The following is a 24769-nucleotide window of genomic DNA, read 5'->3' as shown; positions in this document are numbered from 1 at the left end:
TAGATTACGACTTCCAGCAAGTCTTTGCACATAGGGTTGGGTTCATGGGTGAGTGGCACAGTGCCTAGCAACAGGAAATAAAAAACACTGAGGGAACACATTGAGTCTTAACGTAATATTATTAACAATAGCTGTCATAAATGTTAGTATTTTGTGTGTACACAAAAAATGGATTTGTTTAAAAGAACTCGAAAACTGCACATGCAAAGTATACACAATAAATACATAATAAATACATAAATACACAATGCTATACACAATAAATAATCCTATGATATGAGAACATAATATAAAAACTAGTAATAATACTGAACTGGAAGTTGATCGGCTACTGTAACTGTTTTCTAGAATATTCTACAGATGTGCAAGTAGCTAATAATACAAAGAGTGACACATCAGCATTACCTCTCTAAGCCTATAGCGCTGAATCTCTGCCTGTTACATGACTAAATGGAAATGTTAAGCGCTAAATATTTTGTTGCTGCTAATCAAGTCTGCAAGTTAAATGAGGGAAGTAACAGTAATGAATGCAACAGTAACAGTAATAATTAAATAGTTTACTTATCTGTGTAATAAAAAGGAGAAAATAGCCAGTGGCCTGCATGTTATAATAGGGACTTCAACCAACATAGAGCTACATATATTGAGTTTTTTACTAACTTCAGAAAAGTTACAGGTCAAGGGACCATTACATTGTGCTAACATGATTGTGATGTCATAATAACAATTTGTAAGACCGGTGCTTAAAAAGGCATTTACACGACATGATCTTTTGCTTAATTTTACTGTTTCCAACTAGACAAAAACAGCACGGACAGACAGAAAACCGTGTTGTACCGATTATACTCACAATAAATAACTGTAATTATACATTAGTCACGCAATCTATAGCAATTCATGTTGTTTTCAGCAAATACATATCAATTTGTTGCACGGTTTTTACACATGCTACTTTGCCCATATTCTGATAAATAATAATTTTTTACAAAAAATGATTATGTTGATCATTACATAATATGTATTGAATGTTTAATAAAGAACTCAAATGGTAAATGATTTGTCTGTAAATAAATGACTTGATTTGTATGTTGCACAACTGTTGTACAACTTTGTGTTGTACAACTTTGTGTTGTGTTGTACAACTTTGTGTTGTACAACTTTGTGTTGTGTTGTGCAACTTTGTGTTGTGTTGTGCAACTTTGTGTCGTGTTGTACAACTTTGTGTTGTGTTGTACAACTTTGTGTTGTGTTGTTTTAGCTGCTATAAACAACAGTTAAAATGGATAACAACTCACCGTTCTACAAGAGCATCAGGAGACTCTGTTGTATTCTATAGAAAGAATGTGTTGCAATGAATAGTGAACGCAATGAGTAGGTGTAAAAATCTATAACATTTAAATCTAGGGCAGTATTGGCTACACGTTTAAACATTGCATTGAAGGTCAAATGAAAAATGTCACAGGAAATCTGTGCTATTTCTGTAAAACTAAAAGGTTAAAATGCTTAACTTCAATTGTTACATTTGGCATGATTTGTCTCTGGAGAATTTAATTAGAAAACCGCACACAACCGTGCTAATTGTCATCAGCCACTAGATTTTATAGTGATTAAAATTGGAGCTGTATTCATAGATCAGATTTGACCTGTTTAACTAAAAATAACATCCATAAAACAAAATATGAACTTGCGTAGAGCCATCACAGAGACATGCCTCCAGAATGATAGCTCGAGCACCACAGTGTCGATATGAGATAAGACTTGATATAAATAAACTTAAAAAGAAGACAACTACAAGGAATAATTATTCATAAATAAACCAGCAGTGATCACATTCACTAGACTACGTATAACTGTTCACGAGGCGCATATAAATGTACAGGGAATTATCAGCAGCTTGATGGCAGCAAACAGGTCTGTTGCAGGCACTGGAATGTTCCATGACGGAAAGTAGAGCCCCTACAAGTATAAAATTTTGTATTTAATAACCTATTTTAATATTACAATGTAATGGTGAGATAGATGTAACATATCTCTGACAAGGTGAATAACACATCTTTGAAAAACAAAACCATAGCTCATTGGGTTCAAATGATGTTACCTGCTGATATAATCAAGTACCATGACTTATTAGATGTACTTTAGTATAACAACATTGACACTTCTTTGTGTATAAAGCTTGTTTTACCTTCAGTACGCGCATAGGATACATATGAGTGTAAACCTTTTATACAGAGTAAAGAAACCACCTTAAAAATATAAGGTGTTATCTGCCTACATCAAGTTAGTAGGCAGCGCTGGTCAAAGGTTAAACTGATGTGGTGTTTTAATGAGTGCTTAGCATTAAAAGTAAGGGTTATCCGCTCCTAGATGGATGCCCGGTGTTGCACGAGTCATAAAAATGTTTTTGTACAGAAAATTTACTTTTATTCAACATATTGAACACCAACATTTACCACTCTACCTTTTGAATGAAAGTGCTTGTTTATTTCTGTTTATTGTGTTTATTTTTGTGTAATTCTGTGTACCGGCTGCAGAACTTGCAGCAGATACATTCGACTAACCAGTCTATGTTGGCTTGGGCATTTCAGAAAGTCTTTCCTGCAACCGTTCCAGCCGGTTTATGTTCTCGACGACGCTGTCATCATGGCAGATTGGCCGATCAACGGGCTTATCATATACCTCCTGGGGAAAGCATTGGCGATGTCGATTATGATTATATGACCCCGAAAGGGCGGGAGAACTCTGGCCTAAAACAATAAGAGATTATTATGACAGTTGATTCTTCAAATAGAAATGCTGTTCTGATTTGCTTAGTTCTAAACCTAATTCTATACTAGAAACATTTCAGGGATATTCGTTCAATAGGAAATAGCACTCATAACGGTGTTACAAAGGTTGATAAAACTATGACAACTAGAGACAAGTCTAAGATAAATTGGTGCAGGTTTATGGATCTGCCTTGTGCTACCATATCCAAACAGATGTCTACCGGTGACTGTCATAGGCATATAGCAGAAGTCTATCTAATTCAAGGTAAAAAGCCATTTTTGCCCCGGCTATTGTTTTTCTTGGCAATAAAATCTCACCACACTTACATCACACTTACACCACACCAGTGGTGAAAGCATGTCAACTGTTAGAACTATCCTATACACATGATGACTAAATAGCGCTTGCATTTTTCTATGAAAGAACTGCATGTTTGAATTTGACTTCCAAATTGAGGGGGATCCCCCATTTCAATATACTGTAATTTAGATATGCAGGGTAATACACTCTATGTTTAACTCTGTGTTTAACTAGCCTCTAGCTAAACTCTGATGTTTGCTACAAACTAAATAAGTAAAAGAACCTCAAGTGGACTAGCCATTGAAAATTACTAACTTCCCTAATTTTACTAGGAGCTCTATTAACATAATTGTCACAAGCTGTAATAATAGGCAATAATAGGCAATTCTGTGAATATACCCTGTATCCGTCATGGGTATTTTTCCTTAGAAATTTAGAGCTGCGCTAAAACACCACACATGGCAAACATACTTTCCCTAGGGAATGGAGAGCGACGTCGACTGTTGGGCGCTGAAGGAGACGGGTGCAGGGATGGAGAGTTCGTTCTGGAAGATGTTGGTGTGTAGGAGGAGATGCTACGTCTTTCTTTCCCTCCCGATGCACCATGCGGAGTCGTGGAGCGAGAGCTGCCTGGAGAAGATAGTCTCTGCTCATCCTCACTGACTACTTTCGACTTTTTTTTGCCAGCAGAATTGAAGGACCTGTTAGATTGTCTGGAAGACTGGACGGATGGATGCGGTGACCGCCCACCTCTACTTGTGTCTGGTCGGTGACCAGCACCATAGATAGTGGAACTGGGTTGAGACTGTCTGGCAGTACGATGTGACCTTGAAGCTTTGCTGCCAGAAGCTGAAGGTTGGCTTGGCGCTGGACTAGCAGCTGGTGCTTCCTGTGTTTCTGTAACAAGATAGCGACTGTCAGCAAACTATAGAATGATTAAAAATAAGATAAAAGTAACTTCATTATAGAATAAGTCTTACCATTTGTGGGTGCTTCTGGCTCATTACGGAGTAGATGGTGTACACCGTCTCGCACAAGCTACCAACATACAATACATGTACAGGCTATGACCAGAGTCATAGAACAACGAACAACCAATCAATTAGCATGGAAAGTTTTGATTGGAACTGAATTACATGTTTAACCTAATTATTCTGCTCGAAAAGACAAAAGTTATATTTCTTTTTGATGGAACTTTTTTAAATATGCAGGTTTGATTGCTACATTACATACAAATACAATCTAATGTCTATAATATTTCCAGCATGTACAAACAGACACATTTTTCATTAGCTGCATAAGCTCAAGTTTTTTTAATGAAGCATTTATAAATATTTCTATGTGAATAAGCTGTCAGCTCAGAGGGTGCTGATTAAAGTTCAACCGAACGTCTGCTGCTTTGGAATGATCTAGAACTGGACTCGGTAAAAGAGCATTTGTATAGCCTGGCAATACACCGCATCCACAAAAGTAGAAAAAGCCCTAATAAACCAACTAGTGAATACAACCCTTTCATAGATTTTTTTCAAAAGATTTGAACACTTCCACACTGCACACCAGCAATGGTACACATTCTAGAAATGCCAGGGAGTAACACCAAAAAAAGCAACGGAAGCGAGCATTAGTAAATGGATAATTAAAATTTAACTTTGCGTGGCTGGTTGATATGAATAACATAATATGTAATATAACATAACAGTAATATATTTAACATTCTGTAGTAAACTTATACTAATAAAGGTGTACTAAAATAATGACATCTGGGACAACTCAGCAGAAGATGATTATGATCATGCGCTGACAAGTGGCTGCATGCTTCCTCACAATAATCACATGTAACTATACAGAACATTTCACCTTTTTTACTAGAACATTTCTGATAAAACTTTTAGTGAATTTGATTTCACAGCTCTAAGCTCCAACTTCATTTCTAATCCAACACACTGTTCTAGATATTATAATATAAAATATATGTGGGTAAAAATTTTTAATATGAGAATCAACAGATTTTGGAACTTCCTATTAAGGGCTAACGGAAAATATATTTTAAAATGTAATTTTACAAAAAAATCTTTGTTTTTATAATCTCCACATTTTATTCTAACATAAACTGTACAATGTAATAAATGTTAAAATTAAAATGAAATTAAAATATATGTTTTAGTGGTCGTTGATGTGGTGATGGAAACGTGTCCAAAGTTTTTACCAAGTCATTCAGGTGTTACCATTGTTGTTCTCTGTACAAAGATAAAATATACATTCCAAAATGTTCTTAAAAGAAACAACCTTCGTTCCAATTTAAATATAATTCACAAGCATTTCAATCTCTGAGCACCAGTTTCACAGTTATTAACACCCGCAATGTAGCGCCACAATCAGCATTGAGATTTGCTGTGATAGTAGTGGGCACACTTGAACTTACTTGAACAATTATTATAATTACCTCACTACTCTATTGAAACAAACTTTCAATAAAATAGCAAATTTGACATTTCTAGCAAATTTTTAAAATGAGAATTGGTCTGAAAACACCAGCATTGCAAAGCAATCATACTGTGAACGTGACACTCATATTCAACTATGATTATCACGCCAGCAGCGCTAATTTAAAATTATCCATGTCCCCATCTTCAACAATAAAAAAAGAGTTACCATATATATGTACTTCGTTGACAAAATGGAATATACAGAAATTAGCAAAAGAAATCATTGCGAATTGCTCGCTACTGGTTTCAGTGACATGGACTGGCTTTACCCCTTTTTATATAGTTAATGCTGATAAGGGTATGTATGAACTGTGACCATCATCACAGCTGCCACTCTTTGATGTACAACTCTATATATGTGTTATAGATATACACATATACACATATATCATTGCTGTCAGCCCAAGCAATTTTCATTGCACGAATGAATACCCATATTCGAGCTGAACTAACAGAGTTGCAAGAAGAATTGAACACTATCATTCAGCTTCCAAAAACCTGCATTTAGAGATGCTACCATCTGATGGTGCCAACACAGTCCCAACTTCCTCACCTTTCGTGAACGTGTGACTAGCCACCTGAGGCGTCTAGTCACAATCACTGCTCGCACCCAAGCCCGGAATCTTCTGCGAGGAGGAGGTCGGACATTGAGCACTGAAGAGGTGTTGATGGCACCCATATTGGTCAGTTTTTTCATGACCTCTTGCTCACATTCCTAAATAATTGTTAAAATACGTACAGTCATACCTTGACATACGAGCTTGGTGCGTTCTAGGACTGAGCTTGTATGTCAATTTACTCGCGACACAAGGCACTACTTCCTATATAAAATATTTATATACAAACTAATCCATTAGCACACTATGACAGGATATTACGGTGAAAAAACATGTTTTTAATTCAGTACCTACGCTAACAAAGTCGCAAATACCTATTTGGTTGTTGTGATCTGCAATAAAATTCAACATCTTTATGGACACTAATACTGTATGGAGTTTTTATCTTCGAGACGTTTGTTGTGGATAACGGCGGTCTGAGAGAGACTTGAGAGCAACACATTTGGTACACAAAACTTTTGTGACCCTACTTGGTAAAAACTTTAAATTTAACTTAGAAGAATTTAGATTACTAAACACACACTTGAAGCTAAGTTTTCATGTGTTTTCAATTTTACTTGTGTTTCCTATTTTTTCTAGTGTTCAGTTAGGCGCTTTTTGCCTCACTTTCTCTATAATTTTTAGCCAACCTTTTAAAAACTCTTTAAAACTGATTCAATACGAATGACCGAGCGATGCTGTTCTCAAAAGCGGCCTTTCGCATACTCGCCACATAATAACCATCAAGAACCAGCTTGTCTCCCAAAGATTACTCGTATCTCAACTAGAGTTGCCCCGATTTTGGTATCAGAATCGGTGCCGATATGAGTGTCAAGTATCTGAATCGGTATCGGCCGATCTTTTCTTAAAAAATCTGAACCTTCCGATACTTTTTACAGATCAACCATTTAGCAGAAAACTGTATTTTAGCCTGCTATACTAATAAAAAATCATCAGCTGTAAGCTTCTTACTTTTACTTAATGAATTTCAGGTCTGCCACACAATTTATTTCATGCCTATAGCCTGATCAACACAGCGAAGGAAACTTTTTAGCCAGAATGTAAACAAAAAGTGTGGTATTTCCCAATCACAGCGATAGGTTTTATTGCAAGCAATCACGAACAAGATAACAAAAGTGGGAAACAAGAACGCAGTGTAATATTTCTATTTACTAGCATTACGAAAGTAATTTAAACAGTCGACGCATAAAGTTATCCATCACTCTCTTGATCCTGACGATACAATGGATCGTTTGTATTGTACAAAAAACGGTAACCCCGGTGGCGTATCGGTATGTAGCCTGTCCTCCAACATCTGTTGCAAGGGAATCCCCCTTCAGTACGCTCGGCTACATTGATAATGATGGAAGAAAAGAGACGTCTTACTGAGATAATTGAATCACTAACGGTTTTTAAAAGAAACATTGATTTGCTCTAAACTTGTACAGGCACAGCAGTTCATCCAACAATAGAAGAGGGACTTCGTTATCACAGATAGAACTGTACCACTAACAGTAATTACCTTTATTTACAAATTACAAGAAACATGGACTGTTTTGTTACTACATGCACGGTATGTCAGTATGTGAATATGTATATATTTTTTTCCATAAATGCAAACAAATAAATACAATAATATTCATGTTTTCTTTGCATTATGTTTGTATTTGCATAATAAAATGAGCTACTATCTATGCAACACAAAAGATCTGAATCGGTATCTGAATCGGATTATTTTTCAATTAGGATCGGTATATCGGATCGGTATCTGAATCGGCTGGTGAATTTAGAATCGGGGCATCTCTAATCTCAACAAAGAAACTTACTAGAAAGTCAGCTCGTATCTCGAATTTCTCACATGTTGGGACACTCTGTATGTAGAGGTATGACGGTAGTCAAATATAGTCTAAGACTCTAAGGTCATATAACCCTGCTTAGGAAAGGCAAGGAAGGTTACTATCATCTGTCAGTCAAGGTACACAAAACAAGATGGAAACACGCGGAAGCACAAAGGTTTGAAAAAAACTACAGTAAAACCTCTATTTGAACATCATGATGCCCTATTTTTCAACCCTTAATCTATAGTGGCGATTACTGGTGATGTTCAAATAGAGGGCGACACTCTATTTTTCGTCTTAGTCGTCAAAATTTTGGGAAAATAAATTCAACCCTTTTGTGGGCGAAGCAATGCTAATGTCGCCTGTATTTTGCACTCTCCTTTGGGTGGAGCCAAGCTAATGCCATCAGCCTCAGCCTTTTTGCTAGGCTATTTTTATATATAGCGCACCCTCTGGTTACGACGTCCCGGTTTTACTGTTTTTCGCCTTTTGATGTGAAACATGTTTTTTCATCTCCTCTATACTTCATTTTTTTGCCATTCGACATCAACAAAAACATCTTTAGAATTCGAATTTGGCGGCTGAATACATCTGAATAGTGAAAATACTAATAGGCTAATCGTCGGAATCCCTTCGCCAATGCCTGAAAGGAATACGATGCTCACTCTCGCTCTTTATCTCAGTTCAACACTATTCGTTATAAATTACGGTGAAAACGAAATAAAGATTAAGTCGATGACAAAGTTCAAGTTTAGTAAAATACTAAAACTTATATATATAAAATTATAAACTAAAACTTAGTGTGTGTTTGATAGGCTATCCTTTAAGTTAAATTCAAAGTTTATGTTATACATCTGTCTAGAAGATAAGAGCTCCATACCGTACATACTGTACATAGTAATGCTACATTTTATTGCATAACCACTAAATATACCAAAATTACTGTAGGTAACTATATAGGTACTATTTTGTTACTAATTTTTAATATGTACCGTACATACATGTATATCAAATTTTGATATTTTTCCCCAGAGGGTGTTTGCATTAGATAACTATGGATTTCAATACCCCGATACAATGCCAACACCGGAACGAGTTAATGTTGTATGGCGAAGATTCACTGTAGTTATAAAAAATGCTTACAAATTTGAAAATAAAATAAAAATTGAAAGCTCCAACGAATTGCAACGCAGGCTATAAGATCTGAACCGGCTCTGAACCGGCTCTAAACCGGATTCAGTGGTTATGATCAGCAACATTAGCCTACCATGTACAAATCTGTATGGAGGCCTTACCATCGAGACAGACGTAGTGGCTAACCGCAGTGAGAGAGGCTTGAATGCAACGTGTTCGGAACACTAAACCTTTGTGACGCTACGTAATAGAAACTTTGAATTTAACTTACACGAGTTTAGCTTACTAAACACACACTGAAAGCTAAGTTTTAATATTTTACTAAACATACTCTAATTTTGTCATTTCAATTGTTTAATATTCCTTTTCAGTGCGCGATTTTTGCCTCGCATTTACTGTAACGTTTAGCCAACCTTCTTAAAACTTTTTTCAAACTAATTTGACAAGAAAGACCAAGCGATACTGTTCAAATTTGAATTTCAGAGAGACATGTTGTATGGTTGGGGAAAATGATGTAACGAGGAGCCGGAACAACTGGGTGTTCCACATCGGAAGGTGAAAAAACTGCAAAGCAGAGACGCCGTAACCAGGGATTCCACTATAATGCTGTATCTTGGTTCTTTATTCAAATGCATTCTTTTACAGCCCATCCAATTTAACCAAAATTCAGTCTAAAAATACTGAAAAACAGCAAAATTGCATAAGCTAAAGCTGAATAATTCCAGAAAAAATGAGATAAACTCGTTCGCTTTACCTCATAGCCTCCCAACTGAAGCAGAAGAACCTTTTTCTGATAGACTAAGCCTCTTGCTCTTGCTTCAGCCTTCCTTGCACGAGCATAAAGATCAGTTATGACTGACCTCCAGTGGAGGGATAGAGGAGAACCCTTATACGAAACAAGGGCATGATTAGTAACAGGAAACATTCAGGTTACAACCTCAACAAGTCTATGCACATAGGGGTAGCTTCATGGGTGAGTAGCACAATGCCAAGACAACAGGAAATGCAAACAAACCGTGAGGGAACACATTGAGTCTTAACATAATATTATTAAAAATAGCTGTCGTAAGTGTTAGTGTTTTATGTGTACACAAGCAAATGCATGCTTAGAAGGGACCAAACATCACACATGCAAAGTAATGCTATACACAATATATAATCCTATGATATGAGAACATAATATAAAAAACTAGTAATAATACTGAACTGGAAGTTGATCGACTACTGTAACTGTTTTTCTAGAATATTCTACAGATGTGCAAGTAGCTAATAATACAATGCGTGACACATCGGCATTACCTCTCTAAGCCTATAGCGCTGAATCTCTGCCTCAAGTAGAGCAAGGGCTTGTCTTAGTTCCTCTTTCTCACTACTTAGTTTCTCAACGAACTCTAGGAGTCTGCCCGACTCATTGGGATTAGAAAAGCTCTGCAAAAGCAACACCCACTGCAACAGTGCTATCACACCACGCATGAGCTCTTGGTGATTCCTCATTAATTGACTGTATCACTGGCTGTGAGGTAGTACGAGTGAACATACGTGAGATGTTAATTCTGTGTTGACAGTTGACATATCTGACCAATCAATGAACAAGGCAGAATAACGATGGAGCCAGAAAATAGAAGAGTGGTGTGACTTAGATCAGAACAATGCAGGATCAACTAGAGGGTGTTGAGAAAGCCAATCAACAAAGAGCCAATCAACAAAGAGCCAATCAACAAAGAGCAAAAAACTTGAAGAATGTCCTTTTATGAGTCGTTAAGTTGAAAGAAAGGATTTGATGAAATGCTCAATGAGTTCTCGAGTGAAAAACAAACAACGAGTGCTATTGACAAAATTAAATAAAGAAATCAATTGTAAACTGAAAGACCAACAGAGACAAGATGGCAGCCAAACGCTAGATAGTATAAGACAGCTCGGCACCAGTCATGAGACAAGTACTAAGATGAACTAGATGAGAGAGCAACAGCAAGACAGACAACTCTGGCAGCACCGAAGGCATACTTACGGTAGAGTCTCTGCAACTGTCCAAGGCATCATTCACCACAGTCAACTCGCTAAAGACATCAGAGAGTTCTGCCTGGGCATTGCAGCTTGCATCTTTCAATCTAAGAGCGATCAGCCTCAGTTTCTTGTAGATCTGTTCCGAATGATCATTCGAGTCTTGAGAAATTTTCTTCTCCTGCTGGATATACAAAATCTTAGCAATATACAGAATTCTAAACTGTCCAAACTCTCTACCGCCACACATTACAGGTTTAACACATTTTACTGTTGTACATACGGAAAGTTTCTGGAGCTTCTTCTCAAGATCTTTAAGTGATGCTTCAGCGACTGCCAATTGCTGTCTCAGCACTCCATTGGCATCTACTGCATCTTGGGCGACATCTCTTTCATGTTGCACGGCGGCCATTTCCAACTTCAGACGTGAGCGCAACTCTTCGAGATCTCGCTAACAAAACCAAAAAGGGACAATAAATTCAGAGAGAAACTCCATTTTGTATGACTAGTGAGCTACAGAGCAGGGCTAAAACAGTAAACAAGCGATTATCCCACAGAGCGTACATGTCATGAATACACATCCCAAGACACGCTCTTCTTCCACTACAAAAATATGATTTTGTTTTCATGATCATAAAAACAAAACATTAAAAAAACTTGTAAGACAGAAACCTGCTTTGCCTTGCTTTCACTCTTCAGTTGAGCTATGCGCCGTCTCTCATTCTCCATTTCTTCTTGGGCCTGAGCCTTGGCAAGGTCAAGGGCAGCACTCAGGTTAGCTGAGCGATTACGCTCGATGTCCAATGCGCTCTAATTAAATAACAGATGATCCATATATGTACAAGTATGTATGTACAATTTATCAAGGCTTCCCACAATAAATGCTGCAAATGTACTATGAGAAAGCTAATAAAGCTTTTTGTACTGCATAACGTAGTAGTTGACTTACCTGTATGTCTAGGCTGCGACTTTTCTCTGAGTCGAGTTGGTCACAGATGAGTTTGTATTCCGAGACTTGAGGTCTCCTCTGTAAGTCGGCATTATCTTCCCTCATTTGAGCGAGCTCCATCTTCTCGTTGTTCAACTCTCTGCATGCATTGTTAAATTTATTCTCACTCATGCAGCCAACACGCAGAGTTAGACGAGGGACTAACCCAACAGCTGTACAACGCTATGCTTAACATGCCTTATTATGCTTAACAATGGTTTGTCCACTCTACTTGACATTATCATCAGCAGTTCTTACAACGGACAAGAAATGCCATTTTCTGTACTAGTAGCAACAACAAACTACATTACTAATAAAACCACCTGCCTGCATGATACATTCACAGTGGATTCACACAAACCATTTTAAGTTGTCTGCATGAACTCGCAGCACACTTCAAAACTACAGTGTGTTACAAGTTCATGCGATTGCACTGCATGAACTATCAGCACACTATTCAAAGACTGCTGGATCAAGCTCAGTATAATCTACAGCAGACTATCCTATGACTGGAGGACTATACTCACTCGGAAAGTTCTAGATGCCTCGCCCGTTCTGTATCGAGCGTTATAGCCTGCTCGGCTATCTGGTTCTTCAAGCGACGCTCTCGATCGGACGCTGCGTGCTCATTCTCTACTAAATGTCTCTTTGATATCTCATGCATGAGCAGCTCCTTGTCGAGCTTAGCCTGCACCTCACTGTTGGCATCTCTAAGCATCTGTAAGTCTTGACGCAGTTTCTAAACAGAAGGATTAAACATCATTTACTTCAAGAGTTAAACAGATAAGCACTAAACAAGATACGGACATGAGAAAGGGAGAGTGTGAGAGAGGATTGACCAATACCTGAGCAGACAGCTGCACCTCGTGAGCATCAGCGTGTCGCTTTTCCTCGAGCTCCCGTAGAGAGCCGCGTAGCCTTTCCTCTTCTTGTCTTCGCTGCCGCAGCTGCTTCTCAAGCATGGCACATTTTGCCCTTTCAGATGTCAGTTGATTCCTGTAGCAGAAAATAGACAAATACCTGAGATAAAAAACAGAAACAGATCGGTGTGCGTATAACACACAGTACCAATACCAAACCGCAAGCTATAGTCTGACTGCGACAGAACAGAAAATCTTTGATGAAGCATCCAATGCTATGTGAGTAAGCAATGGCGAAGTCTAGGTGAATCACATAACCATAACAGATGGTATGAGAAAGGATAGCAGACGTGTGAGAATACCCGAGAGACCAGGAAGAAGTAACATAATAACTTAATAGAACTGATATTATCTAGTTACACCCGCACATGGCGATCAAGTCGTGTCTACCTCCATTATGCATAAACCCAGCCGTATACATACCCAGAATCATCCATGTCTAGTCTTTGGAAAGAAATACATTAACTGTTTGTATTCAGCTAAAACACTCGCTCAACTAAAATACTGCTTGATGAGATTTCATATGTCACAATAATGGAGTGACTGCTATTATTAATACTAGCACAATACAAAAGCACGTTGCATGTATTTGTACCACTGTAATCATCAATAAAAAGAAACTACATAAGATCTATTTGAGCTGAAACAAATGAATATGTAATCAACACTAAACAAACGAAACAAAATAATGGTTATGCAGTAGTAAAAACACAACAATGATGCCAATAAAACGGATACAATTTCAGGAAAATTAATAGCAGAAAACTAAGTTGATTAGTTTCAACTTACTGTAATGAGGCAGAGTTGTTCTGCTCTGTGCAGAGAGTCTGTTTCGTCTGCTCCAGCTCTGACTGACAGACGCTGAGCGCACTTTCCAATGCATCACGCTGCTCCTGAACACGCTTCACTTCTTTTGCCAAAATGACACTCTGCTGTTTAGCCAGTGTTCCCTCTTCAGCTAAAGCAGTCTGCTGCAACAGCTTGCTTTCCATCAACTCTCCTGCAAACCAAAACAACAGATTAGGTTGGTTATGTATTTCATTTTTACATCATCTAACAAGCAGCTCCTACTGAGTAATTACCTCTAAATCTGCTGTTTTTATCCTAGTAATACTAAAAATAAAATTTCAACTTTACACTAACTGATAGCTTTTTAAAGTAATTTGTGGAGTTGTGCTTTCTTGTACCAGCCTACACGCTGCGTATAACTTTAAAAGGTTTCATCTTTATTCTTAGACTCAAGGAGGATGGAGCAACTGCTGTAGAGAAATGGCTTTAAACATTGCCATTAGGAGAGAATTTAGGATAAACAATAAAAAGGTACAACAGAAGAAGGTTATGTTGATAGAATTAAGGTAGAAGATTGTGGATAAAAGAGAAGACTCGTAATTGAAGAAGTCTGTAAGAAGATTAGTGTACTAAAATCATAAAGGTGTAAGTATTGATACTGCCTAAAAGCACCAATGCCAAAAAATGCAAGAAAGCTCTTATATAGCAAGAGTTCATCAGCACTAGAGGATGGGAGGTTACATTACCTATTTATATAGCAAGAGTTCGTCAGAACTAAGGATAGGAGGAGGCTACATTATATATTTATAAAGCAAGAGTTCGTCAGCATTAGAGAATAGGAGGCTAGATTACCTACTTATATAGCAAGAATTCATCAGAACTAGAGAATAGGAGGCTAGATTAACTATTTATATAGCAAGAGTTCCTCAGCACTAGAGGATAGGAGGCTAGATTACCTATGCCCACAGCTGAACAAAATAAAAGAAATACATGGGGGAGTGCCAGATCCCACGAATAAAGAAATGACAGAGCTGATATATGGATAGAACAAAATATTCGCATCACAAAATCATAATGTATGCAAATTATGAAGCCCAAACAGACTATAAAACGGGGATTGACCAATTTGGATAACCATCCTCTACCCTCACACATTATGTGTAGACTAAAGCTGTCAAGTTTGAACTGACCAATCAGCAAAGAGATATGGCAAGTTTTGATGTGGCTAGTTCGTGTTTCGTCTCAGCTTTGATGCTACCACTTCGTACCCCATAACCTCTCCAGAAACTACCTCTTTACACTTCAAACTTTACTAAAAACTCCTAGTTCTTACTCCAAACCTTTCCAGAAACATTCATAGGTTGATCCAATGATAGCACACGCACTCATTAAGGATGAAGTTATAATATCTTTAAGTAAAGACTAAGCATACAAATACAAACATATTTTCTCTATATAGATAGCCATAATGAAACGCTGATGTACTTCTAAAGCTAATAACCATCCTGAATATGCAAGTTACCTTGCTGTTTTGCTTCTGCTTTCTGTTTCTCCAGCTGACCGAGCACTTGCACGATCTCATTCTGCATGCTATTAACCAAGGATCTGTGCTCACAGATCTCATCAAGGAGGGACTGTCGGTCTGCCTCAAACAGCTTGTCGAGACTGAGCTCCTGACGAGCCGTCTGAAAAGCAAAATAAACCATAAGCCAGCTTACCACATCAGCAATGTGTGTCGTAAAGAATAAGCATACAAAATCAAAAGATTCTAATAATAACAAACGAGAGACTGCAGTCTTGACTCAAGTCGTGCTATCTCTGTAGGCTGGGCCGCTCCTCTCGCTGCCACAAACGACCGGAGCTCTTGCAGATATAGTTGCCGTTCATGGACAAATACCTGATGCACTGCCTGCACCAGGGCTCCTCGCCAATCTCGGGGATTACCATCATTCATCTGTAAAATGAGTTAAGATGGTCGATGTCTATGCTAACCCGAGTCTATGTCTATGTCAATGTCAACACAAGTCTATGTTCATTAGCTATTAGACTATCAACTAAAGAGTGACAAGTCCAGAGGCAACAATGATGACTCACCTGAGAGTCAGCACGACACTCATCGACTTGAGACAGCAGATCCTTCAGTGACTGGATCGTGCCATTTAGAATCTCCTTCTCTTGAAGAACACTCTCAAGCACGCTGTCTCCTACGCTGCCAGCCCGATGTGACAGCTTGTAAATGGAATGACTCTCCTTCTCAATTTGGTCGAGGTGGTGCTACAGCGAAACAATCTTTCATCACGGATGACAAATAAGCAGTATACCAATCTGAATATGCATTTTAGTGCTTATACTCCATGCGTTACACCGGACAAGAAAAAACTCTCAAATGAGCAACCAAACTTGCAAAGTTGTTTTAAAAATTGGCTAAAGGGTAAAAGACAGCACAATCAGACATGCTAACTTGAGGAAACAACTAAGTCCAGGGCACCTTTTGTCTGTCCTTTACATTGGCTTCATCATCCAGGGATTGCTGAGAAGAAGTGTCAGCAATGGTATCCTGGTCGCTGTCATGAGAGACAGCAGTGATCATGGCTATGCGACCTTCAATGTCCTTCTTCAGGGACTCACTGAAAGACTCTCCTTCATCTACAAAAGCATTTAAAAACAACAAAAATGAACAGAGTGCTTTAGTTATTACTAGTGCTCTGATTGGCTGCGATTGATTGTTATTAATTGTGATTGGCGAGTGATTTTGCTACCAGGAAGCAAAATCTTGGTGAACAATTATACGCCATGCCATGGTTCAGATGCTTTATCATTTAGACTCGACTATCCAACAAAAGATCTTTAAAAAAAGGCCTGCTCAGGATAAGAAACTGTTGGAAAGATTAGAGAACTGCTTTGTTCACGTGAAGATGTTTAGCCTTGACCTAACATTGCATGAATACTTGTAACACAGCATGAAAAATTTTTTCATAGAGAAACAAAAACTGAACGCTTACCGAGTGTATCGCAGAGACGTTGGCTTACTTGCGACACTACCTCCTCCTTGAGTCGCCCATACTCGCGCTCAAACTCCCCCCTCATTTGAACGATCTTCTCGTTTAGTGATGTTATAACTTCCTCATAGCTTGCTAGAATAAAATGGAAACAAATAAGCTATCATTACCCTTACACTATTATAATAATACATTCTATTAAAAGAAAGACATTTGCTAGAAGCTTAAAGCATCACATACCTTAACAGAACAACAGCAGCAAAATAAGCAGCAAATAGTTCAATAGCAGTAACTTGATATGCAGTGGCAAACAAGAGCAAGTGCTTGACGGGTGTCTGAGAATGCCGGCAGGAGGCCATAAATAAAAAGCTAATATTAATCAGTGCGATGAAACACAAAAGCTCTGGGACACGCTAGTGGTCAACAAACAAAAAATCAAACAATGCTGTTTTGTATGAAATGGATAACATTTACAATCAATTAGTCACACCTAGCGTGGCAGTGAATGGATTGAAGGGAGATTATTATATTAGTTTTATGTAATACCTTAGCGAATGTGAAAGTATTAGACACGTCGATAGGCTATCTGTAAACAGCTCTATGTAAAAGTATTATATGCATAATTGCTCAGCCCTTACCAATGATTTCAAGGTATGCAGTGTCTTTTGAAAATTAAACAAACAATTTGTTTTATTAACGAAAGTGTGAATTAACAATACCGCAGCTAGGCAGTGTGTATGAATCAATAATACACCTGGACTGACATAATCAATATTACGTAATTAGATCTGTGTCCAACCTTTTGTCTGCTAATTGTGACGAGCTATAATAACCGTTGAGTGAATGTGATTTCACTCAATTGAAATACAAGTCACTCAGTCAATGTTGATACCACCCACTAAACCTATATCTCTCAAGCTAAACATAAGTCACTTAGTCTATGCTAATGTCACTCACACTAAACACACCAACAGGTCAGGAGGACCTTTTGGCCAGGACCTATCAATAGCCTTAAAAATTCCTGTTATTTTACAGGTTTAATTTAATAAAAGAAATCAAATGACTTTTCCTTGTAAAACAACAAGACCCAGGCCTATGAGAACATTTTGTCACCACATATCACACAACATTGAGTTAAAGATAGGGAACAACTCACCCTTTTGCTCGAGGATGTCTTCCTCGAAATCTTTTGTCTTTGCCTACAAAGAGAATGAAATGACAGAATTTGCAGAGCATAGATAACCAATATTATGAAGGGCCTAATGAAATTCTTAAAAGAGATACAACCAACTAAACAGACATCCACATCTACTATATATATTACGACTGCACAGTCGCTAAGATTCAGCAAGACATCTACACAGATGTAACGTGTCATATTGATACGGAAAGTGTCCGAATTGACCTTAACCTTGTTTCACCGACCAATGACGATAAAAACTAATCATGCCGTGTGGGCAAATGAGAGTAGTCTTCTCTTATCAGCAACAAAAAAGACACTAAGCTTATAACCAGACTCCACTGCCATGATTAGCCGCTAATTGAAGTATTCTCACTTTTCAACTTTCTCAGGCTGCACACAAGTGCCACAATTTAATAGTACAGGTGAAGCGATGTAAAACCTACTCACTGCTATAACACATATTACTAAGTAACCAACCTATCATCATATTACTATCAATATCATACTTAAAGCTGCCTTCTAAAGCTACAGTGATAAAAATACAGATTAAATTCACAACACTCTCGTGTTATAAAGGATGATCAACTCCTGTTTCTATTAGTCTCTGTTCCTGAGTTACCTCTATGGTGGGAACATTATGTAAATAATGTATGCACTATTTCCTCTCTTCAGTTACCTCTATGGTGGGAACATCATGTAAATAACTTATACACTAAACAACTTCCATCCGTTAAACATCTGCTGAGTCAAATGGCAAGAAGCTCTGACAGTTTTGTGTCGCCATAGAATATAATTATACTATGTACTTTTTACTGGCTTTAGAAGCTCAACAAAAAAAGAGGGCACAACTCTTACTGTCAAACCTATAACAGAAAGACAAGATAAATCCAATAATAAACATGCATAAGCTGGATTAGTCACTTGGTACAAGTTTAACAACTAGCACGGTATCAAATGCTGACAATAATTATACACGATAATTATTGTATTGTAATTGTACAATAATTATTATATTGTATAGTTATAATTATTGTATGATAATTATACAATTATATGATGTAACGATACACAGCAGCATAGGCTTTGTGCTGACTGTAGGGACAGCCTTCAACAGCAGTAGAGAAGCGCAAGTGTTTCACATAAAATGACAATTTTTATATGTTGAAGGTTCTCTGGAACCAGATTACTTGTTATGGACACTAAGCAAATTTGATACGCGCAGCATTATGTACAGCATATGCCGATTCTAAAATACAAGTGATTCATACCAGAATTGGTCCATTTTATCTTTGAATTTACTGACAAGCCAAAACTCAAAATTTCATTATCGTGATACTCTCCTGATGAGTGGCTAAGATGCACGATGGCTCTAAAGCATTTGACCTCTTTGCCTTCTATTATAAACAACAAAGCTTATAAGAATTCTGTTGGTTATTGTGCCAAGACATAGTTCATATACAATTTGTCATTTTAAATGTATAAATTGAAAAACAAGGCTGATGAGTAATCAAGTGCAGCAATAATTTGGCACAGAGCAAGACTGCTCTATTGATGTGAGATAGCTAGGAGGTGCTAGTAGGTTGGATGGCAGAGACTATCAAACACAGAACAAAATAATTTTATGTGTCTGACATACGAAGGAGTAGAATTAGTCCTATAGTTTCAAACATCTAAAATAGCGCTAAACAATGAGCTCTAACTCCAATGTCCTGATACGGTGAAATTCAGCAAATTTTGAAATCAGCAAACAAAATACTTACATTTACTAAGTACATATACATGTGAATAATTGTGCTATACTAACTATTTTTATATGCAAAATGTTAACGGTCAATTTCGTGCTTGCTACAAAATACATACAAGGTGTAGGGGAGATAATTTTTGTATGCAGAAAGTGATTTGCATTTGGACAGTACAAATACTCACCCTTGTTAATACACAGAGATAGGCCATGTGTGCCCTAAGACTACAATGACACTAGCAAAAGGAATGATAAAACTACTAACCTCGAGCTCTAACTGCAGCGCTGTCAGCCGTGCATCCACTTCTTCAGCATCATGTGATGCCGCGAGCTTCTGTTGTGCAGCATTTAGCTCATCTCGTAAGCTGGAGGCCTCTCTCATAGCAGTATCTCGATCGTCATTGGCTCGACCGAGTTGAATATGGAGCTGATTTAATTGGGGTGCAAATGCCTCTTGCAGCGACTCCATATCTGCCATGTGCCGTTTCTCATGCTCATCCATGGTGAAGGACATAGATTCCTTGACAGTTAGTAGCTGGCTATGTTCAGCTTTGAGCTCTTGCAGCTTAGCCTGGGTGTCCAATAGAGCCGCTCGCACTTCGTCTAGCTCCATTAGAGACTCGTTACGTTCGGCCTCACTGTTCGCGAGCTTGGCAGCGACAAAAGAGGATTCGTCTCGCTCTTTTGCAAGCTGCATGGCCAGTGATATCTTCTCCGATATCATCGCATCCATTTCCGTTTTGGAGAGTTCATCGCTAGCTCTCATATCGGACAATTGTTTAGCTAAATCCTCATAATGCTGACGGTATTTATCCGTCTCGTTTAGTGAAGCCTTCAGTTGCTCAAATCTTTCACTCAAAGCATCACACTGTTTTCTCACGGTTTCACATTCTTCCTTAGCCTGGGCTAGCTGTTGATCCTTTTCTGCTATTAGCTCATGTAGAGCACCTACATCAACTGTCAACTCCTGATTGGATTTTGACATTTTGTCAAGGCTTTCACTCAGACTATCATACCGAATCCTAGCTACTCCTGACTCTTCCTCAGCCAAGTGCAGTTGGCTATCCCTCTCGGCTACAATCTTCTGCATGGCACTTGCTTCAGCTGCTAGCTCTTGATTGGATTTTGACATCTTGTCAAGGCCCTCACGCAAAGCGTAACACTCATTTTTTATAACTTTAGATTCCTTCTGAGCCTGTTGTAGCTGGTGCTCCCTTTCTGCTACTAAATCACGAAGGGCACCTATTTCACCTGTCAACTCCTGATTAGTTTTTGACAGTTCGTCGAGGCTTTCACTTAAAGTGTCACACTGACTCCTCTCGACTCCAGACTCTTCCTTAGCCTGACTTAGCTGGTGATCTCTTTCCGATACCTGTTTGCGCAGAGCACCTACTTCTACCGCCAACTCCTTGTTAGTCTCAGCTAGCTTCTCCTTCTGCATCGACACTTCTGTATAGGAATGTGTAGAAGCTGCCCCTTCTTTCTCCTGTAGGTCACAATACCAGTTCTTAGTATGAAGAAGAAAGAGGCTATGTAGTTTGCTTGTTTAAGATTACTCTATTTGTCTATTTGGGATATTAAGAACTTTCTCATAATAAAAATCCTTACCACAAAAAATACCCTACAGGATGAAATTATTTGCCGAGTTAAATTTCGCGAAACATGTCTTTTCATCCATATTCCCGGACAAAATTATTCGCGGATGAACACATTCGCGAATAAATTAATCCGTAAAAGCAGATAGCAATAAAGTAAAACCTTCACGCGCGTATACCGCTTGTTTAGTTTCTATTTAGCAGAGCAACTTATGTCGATCATGCTATAAAATTTTGGCTGCATCCAGAGGTTTTCATGAATGTTCATCGTTCTGGGGCCTTTGGTGAATCAACAAACTGTGGTAAGTTTTGAGTTTTTTCAACATGAAAAACTGCAGGAGAGATTTGTTTGATGATGATGCCGTGCCGAATAACTTGTGACAACCTTAAATAATTTTGTAAAGAAGTGTGATGCATTGGCAATGGGCTTAACTCAAAGCCTCGGTGATGATTTTAAAAGAGTTTAGAACTCGGCTACGCTTACTAATTCTGCCTAGCGTCTAGTTTTTAATTTAAGGTAGTAGTTATTTTCCCTTGTGTTAAAAATAAAACTGATTATTCGCGAATTTTAATAATTCGCGGAAATGACTGTGCGTGAACTCGCGAATTATTAAATCCATCGAATAATTTCATCTTGTAGGGTAAATACTGAAATGAGACACATCATGTGCTGGAATGAAGTATTTCTATCTAAACAAACTCATCATGATTTTTGCAAAAGAAAATAATAACAGATGGAGTAATCAACGAGTAACTAAAGTTAGCACACCACAAATCGTAAACGCTATTTTAAAACAAAAAGTTATCTTTTTGACCAGATGAAATAGGGCTGATTTTCTTGCTAAGGCCTTTCTTGGGCCCCGAAATAAATGTGTCACCCTCACAGCAAGACTGTATTTAAAAATACTAGCTTTTCAACTACTATATTTAAATTTCCTTCTATTTTCTATTTCTACTCCAATTGAACAACGGAAAAAATTATTCCGTTTATTAATTGCTTTTTAATCCTTTACAATCAGCAAATTTTTCAACATATGTTCATGCACTACCAGTTTTTGTTAAAAAAAACCCGACAATGCTATAAAAAAGCAAAATGACAAAAATAGCAATTTAATTACACAAAATAACTTGAATTATTGCTTTATAATGGTTTTTAGCTAGTTTTAAAGTTCTGCAGTTGTTTTTAACCTAAAGGTTTGAGGCAAACTGTAACAAATCTGAAAAACAATTTAATCAAATATAAAATCAAGTATCTTCTTAAAAATCTAATTCATCATTTCTTTTGTTTAAACAAAAATTTTGGACAAACAAAAATGTGACAAAATGTATTTACTCTAAACATTTTTCCCTTGAAGTTTATGAGAAAAAACAACAGTAAACCAAATTACAGTTAATACTTTTTTATCAAATTAACACATCAACAGATTTTTTTGTGTATGTTATAATCAATACTAATTGCCGCATGACGAAACCAGTTACAAGTTAATGTTTACACAGCAATGATCGACATAACATTTGATACCCATAAATTACATTGGATTGGTTTAACCTACACTTGCTATAAAAATCAATGATACAACTATTATAAAATCTCAAAACTTAAAGAAAGATCAGTTAAAGTGAAAAGTCGCTAAATTGACGCTAATAGCAATAATTAAGCACTTTGGTCAACTGTTTCTGTTTGTTTCAGAAAACTCCGGAATGTTAAAAACCTCACCAGGGCTTCGAGCTTTTCATTGAGCAGATAGAGCTCTTCCTCTTTCTCATCGACCACATTCTGCCTCTCTTTGCTTTGACGCTCGAGGTCAATCACCCGTTGCATCAAACTTTCCTGAAGAGATCCAAAGCAACAGAGCTCAGCTATTTATAGTAATGCAGTTTTCTAGAATAATGATTCTCACAATAATGTACAAACAGTGTTCATCCACATCTTATGGCCAAAGGCTAGCAAGATCTACTAGGTCATGTCAGTGACCTCCTAAGAGTCGCATATCTACTAAACGCATTTACCAATCAGCAAAACATTTGATGTTGAATGGACATCGAGGGGATTTGAAGTTCATCCAACATCAGATGTTCAACAGAATTATGATTGGTTGGTGTTTATTGTGATGAATTTTTAAAAACCGATTTCAAAAAATAATTTTGCCAATTCATGCATCGGAAGCGTCAATGTACACAAAAATGCCTAACTCCATGTTCTGATTAAAACAATAATATTTTCAATGACAATTCTTGAACCTCGCAGCATGGTTATAATAGATTCTAGGAAAGAGAGTGGACAGACAAACAGACACGAGCGCTACCTTTTCGTTGAGCAGCTCTGTTCGTTCTTCCTCAAGCGCTTCTACATTAGCCGTTATACTCGAGAGCTGAGTTTCTCGAGCTTCTGCTAGCGATTGAAGATTTTCGAAATCGCTTGTCAGGTCATTCTGTTAAAAATAAAAGCAATAGTTCCCCAGCCGACTAACAAGAATAACTATGGCAACACATTCAGTGAAACAGCTAACATATCAATCTACAAAAACTCAACTCGATTTACAAAAAAGAAGGCAATCCATGTTAGTATATCGGACATAGTTGTAGGAATGCAGAGTTGGTGATGAGTCACAGCATGACAAATCAAATCTGTTAACAAACAATACCGGTTGTTGAAGATGGGTTCAAAAATTCAAAAGGTAAATAATAGCACAACACGAGGAAGAGTCAGAGCATTTAAAAGCAAGCGAGCCAGCAGCATGCTGGTTGAACGAAAATACATTAGTAACATAGCCATTGTCTTACTTGCGCTGCTCGAACCTCTTTCTGGCAATAAGTAAATTTAATAAATATCTCTATTGACAGCACAACTAACTAATATATTGACCTCTAGTAACAGTACAAATAACTAATATAATGACCTCTAGTGACAGTTTAACTATTTTAACTGCCTGTAATGACAATGACTAAATTATACACAGAACTCACGCTCATCGCCATAGCAACAGTATAATACAGATACATCCAACACACAGCCATTGCAAATGCTACTGTCATTTAAATGTTCTCAATTCTAGAAATTGCGAAAAGAAATATGCAAATGATCTAAAATCCACCAAACTGGGAAAGTCATATGACAGCAAGCTACCTGATCTACCAAACCAGGAAAGTCATACGACAGCAAGCTATCTGATCTACCAAACCAGGAAAGTCGTATGGCAGCAAGCTATCTAATGCGACTTTCATTATAAACCTTTCATAATAAAACATACCGTAAACTTCATCAGTGATGCTGTCTCATCTTTTTCCGCTTTCAACAGCGCCTCTAGCTCCTCCACCTTTGCTGACTTGGTAGTCAACTCTAAAGCTAAAGAATTGATTTCTTGGGCGAGCACTTCAACCTGAAAAGAATTTAAGTCCATCATTTGTAAGGTAAGCTTGTTTATCTTGG

At 37.6% G+C, this 24769-nt stretch overlaps 1 protein-coding gene across 6 annotated transcripts in view; it reads right to left on the bottom strand.

Moving 5' to 3' along the window:
• Positions 1–1291: 1291 nt before the first annotated feature.
• LOC137392236 (uncharacterized) overlaps positions 1292–24769 on the bottom strand; it is a 38130-nt gene continuing 14652 nt past the window's right edge. The window contains exons 13-38 of one of the 6 annotated variants that reach the window (XM_068078896.1): positions 24591–24719; positions 24124–24144; positions 23646–23771; positions 23057–23170; positions 20010–21230; positions 17977–18019; positions 16824–16955; positions 16310–16467; positions 15916–16095; positions 15605–15775; positions 15344–15506; positions 13822–14032; positions 13456–13476; positions 12958–13108; positions 12640–12851; positions 12074–12212; positions 11797–11934; positions 11408–11575; positions 11132–11308; positions 10423–10551; positions 9878–10009; positions 6109–6270; positions 4050–4107; positions 3541–3966; positions 2562–2747; positions 1292–1956 (exon numbers count right to left, since the gene is read on the bottom strand). In XM_068078896.1, the coding sequence (XP_067934997.1) occupies positions 2566–2747; positions 3541–3966; positions 4050–4107; positions 6109–6270; positions 9878–10009; positions 10423–10551; positions 11132–11308; positions 11408–11575; positions 11797–11934; positions 12074–12212; positions 12640–12851; positions 12958–13108; positions 13456–13476; positions 13822–14032; positions 15344–15506; positions 15605–15775; positions 15916–16095; positions 16310–16467; positions 16824–16955; positions 17977–18019; positions 20010–21230; positions 23057–23170; positions 23646–23771; positions 24124–24144; positions 24591–24719 (4764 nt within the window). In that variant the 3' untranslated portion in view covers positions 1292–1956; positions 2562–2565. The remainder of the gene's footprint in view (positions 1957–2561; positions 2748–3540; positions 3967–4049; positions 4108–6108; positions 6271–9877; positions 10010–10422; positions 10552–11131; positions 11309–11407; positions 11576–11796; positions 11935–12073; positions 12213–12639; positions 12852–12957; positions 13109–13455; positions 13477–13821; positions 14033–15343; positions 15507–15604; positions 15776–15915; positions 16096–16309; positions 16468–16823; positions 16956–17976; positions 18020–20009; positions 21231–23056; positions 23171–23645; positions 23772–24123; positions 24145–24590; positions 24720–24769) is intronic. The other 5 variants (XM_068078897.1, XM_068078901.1, XM_068078898.1 and 2 more) reach the window with 5 other exon arrangements.

The sequence above is a fragment of the Watersipora subatra genome, chromosome 3, assembly GCF_963576615.1.
Source record: "Watersipora subatra chromosome 3, tzWatSuba1.1, whole genome shotgun sequence".
Classification (NCBI taxonomy): domain Eukaryota; kingdom Metazoa; phylum Bryozoa; class Gymnolaemata; order Cheilostomatida; family Watersiporidae; genus Watersipora; species Watersipora subatra.
Note: the sequence above shows the minus strand (reverse complement) of the source record. Positions and strands in the feature narration are given on the sequence as shown.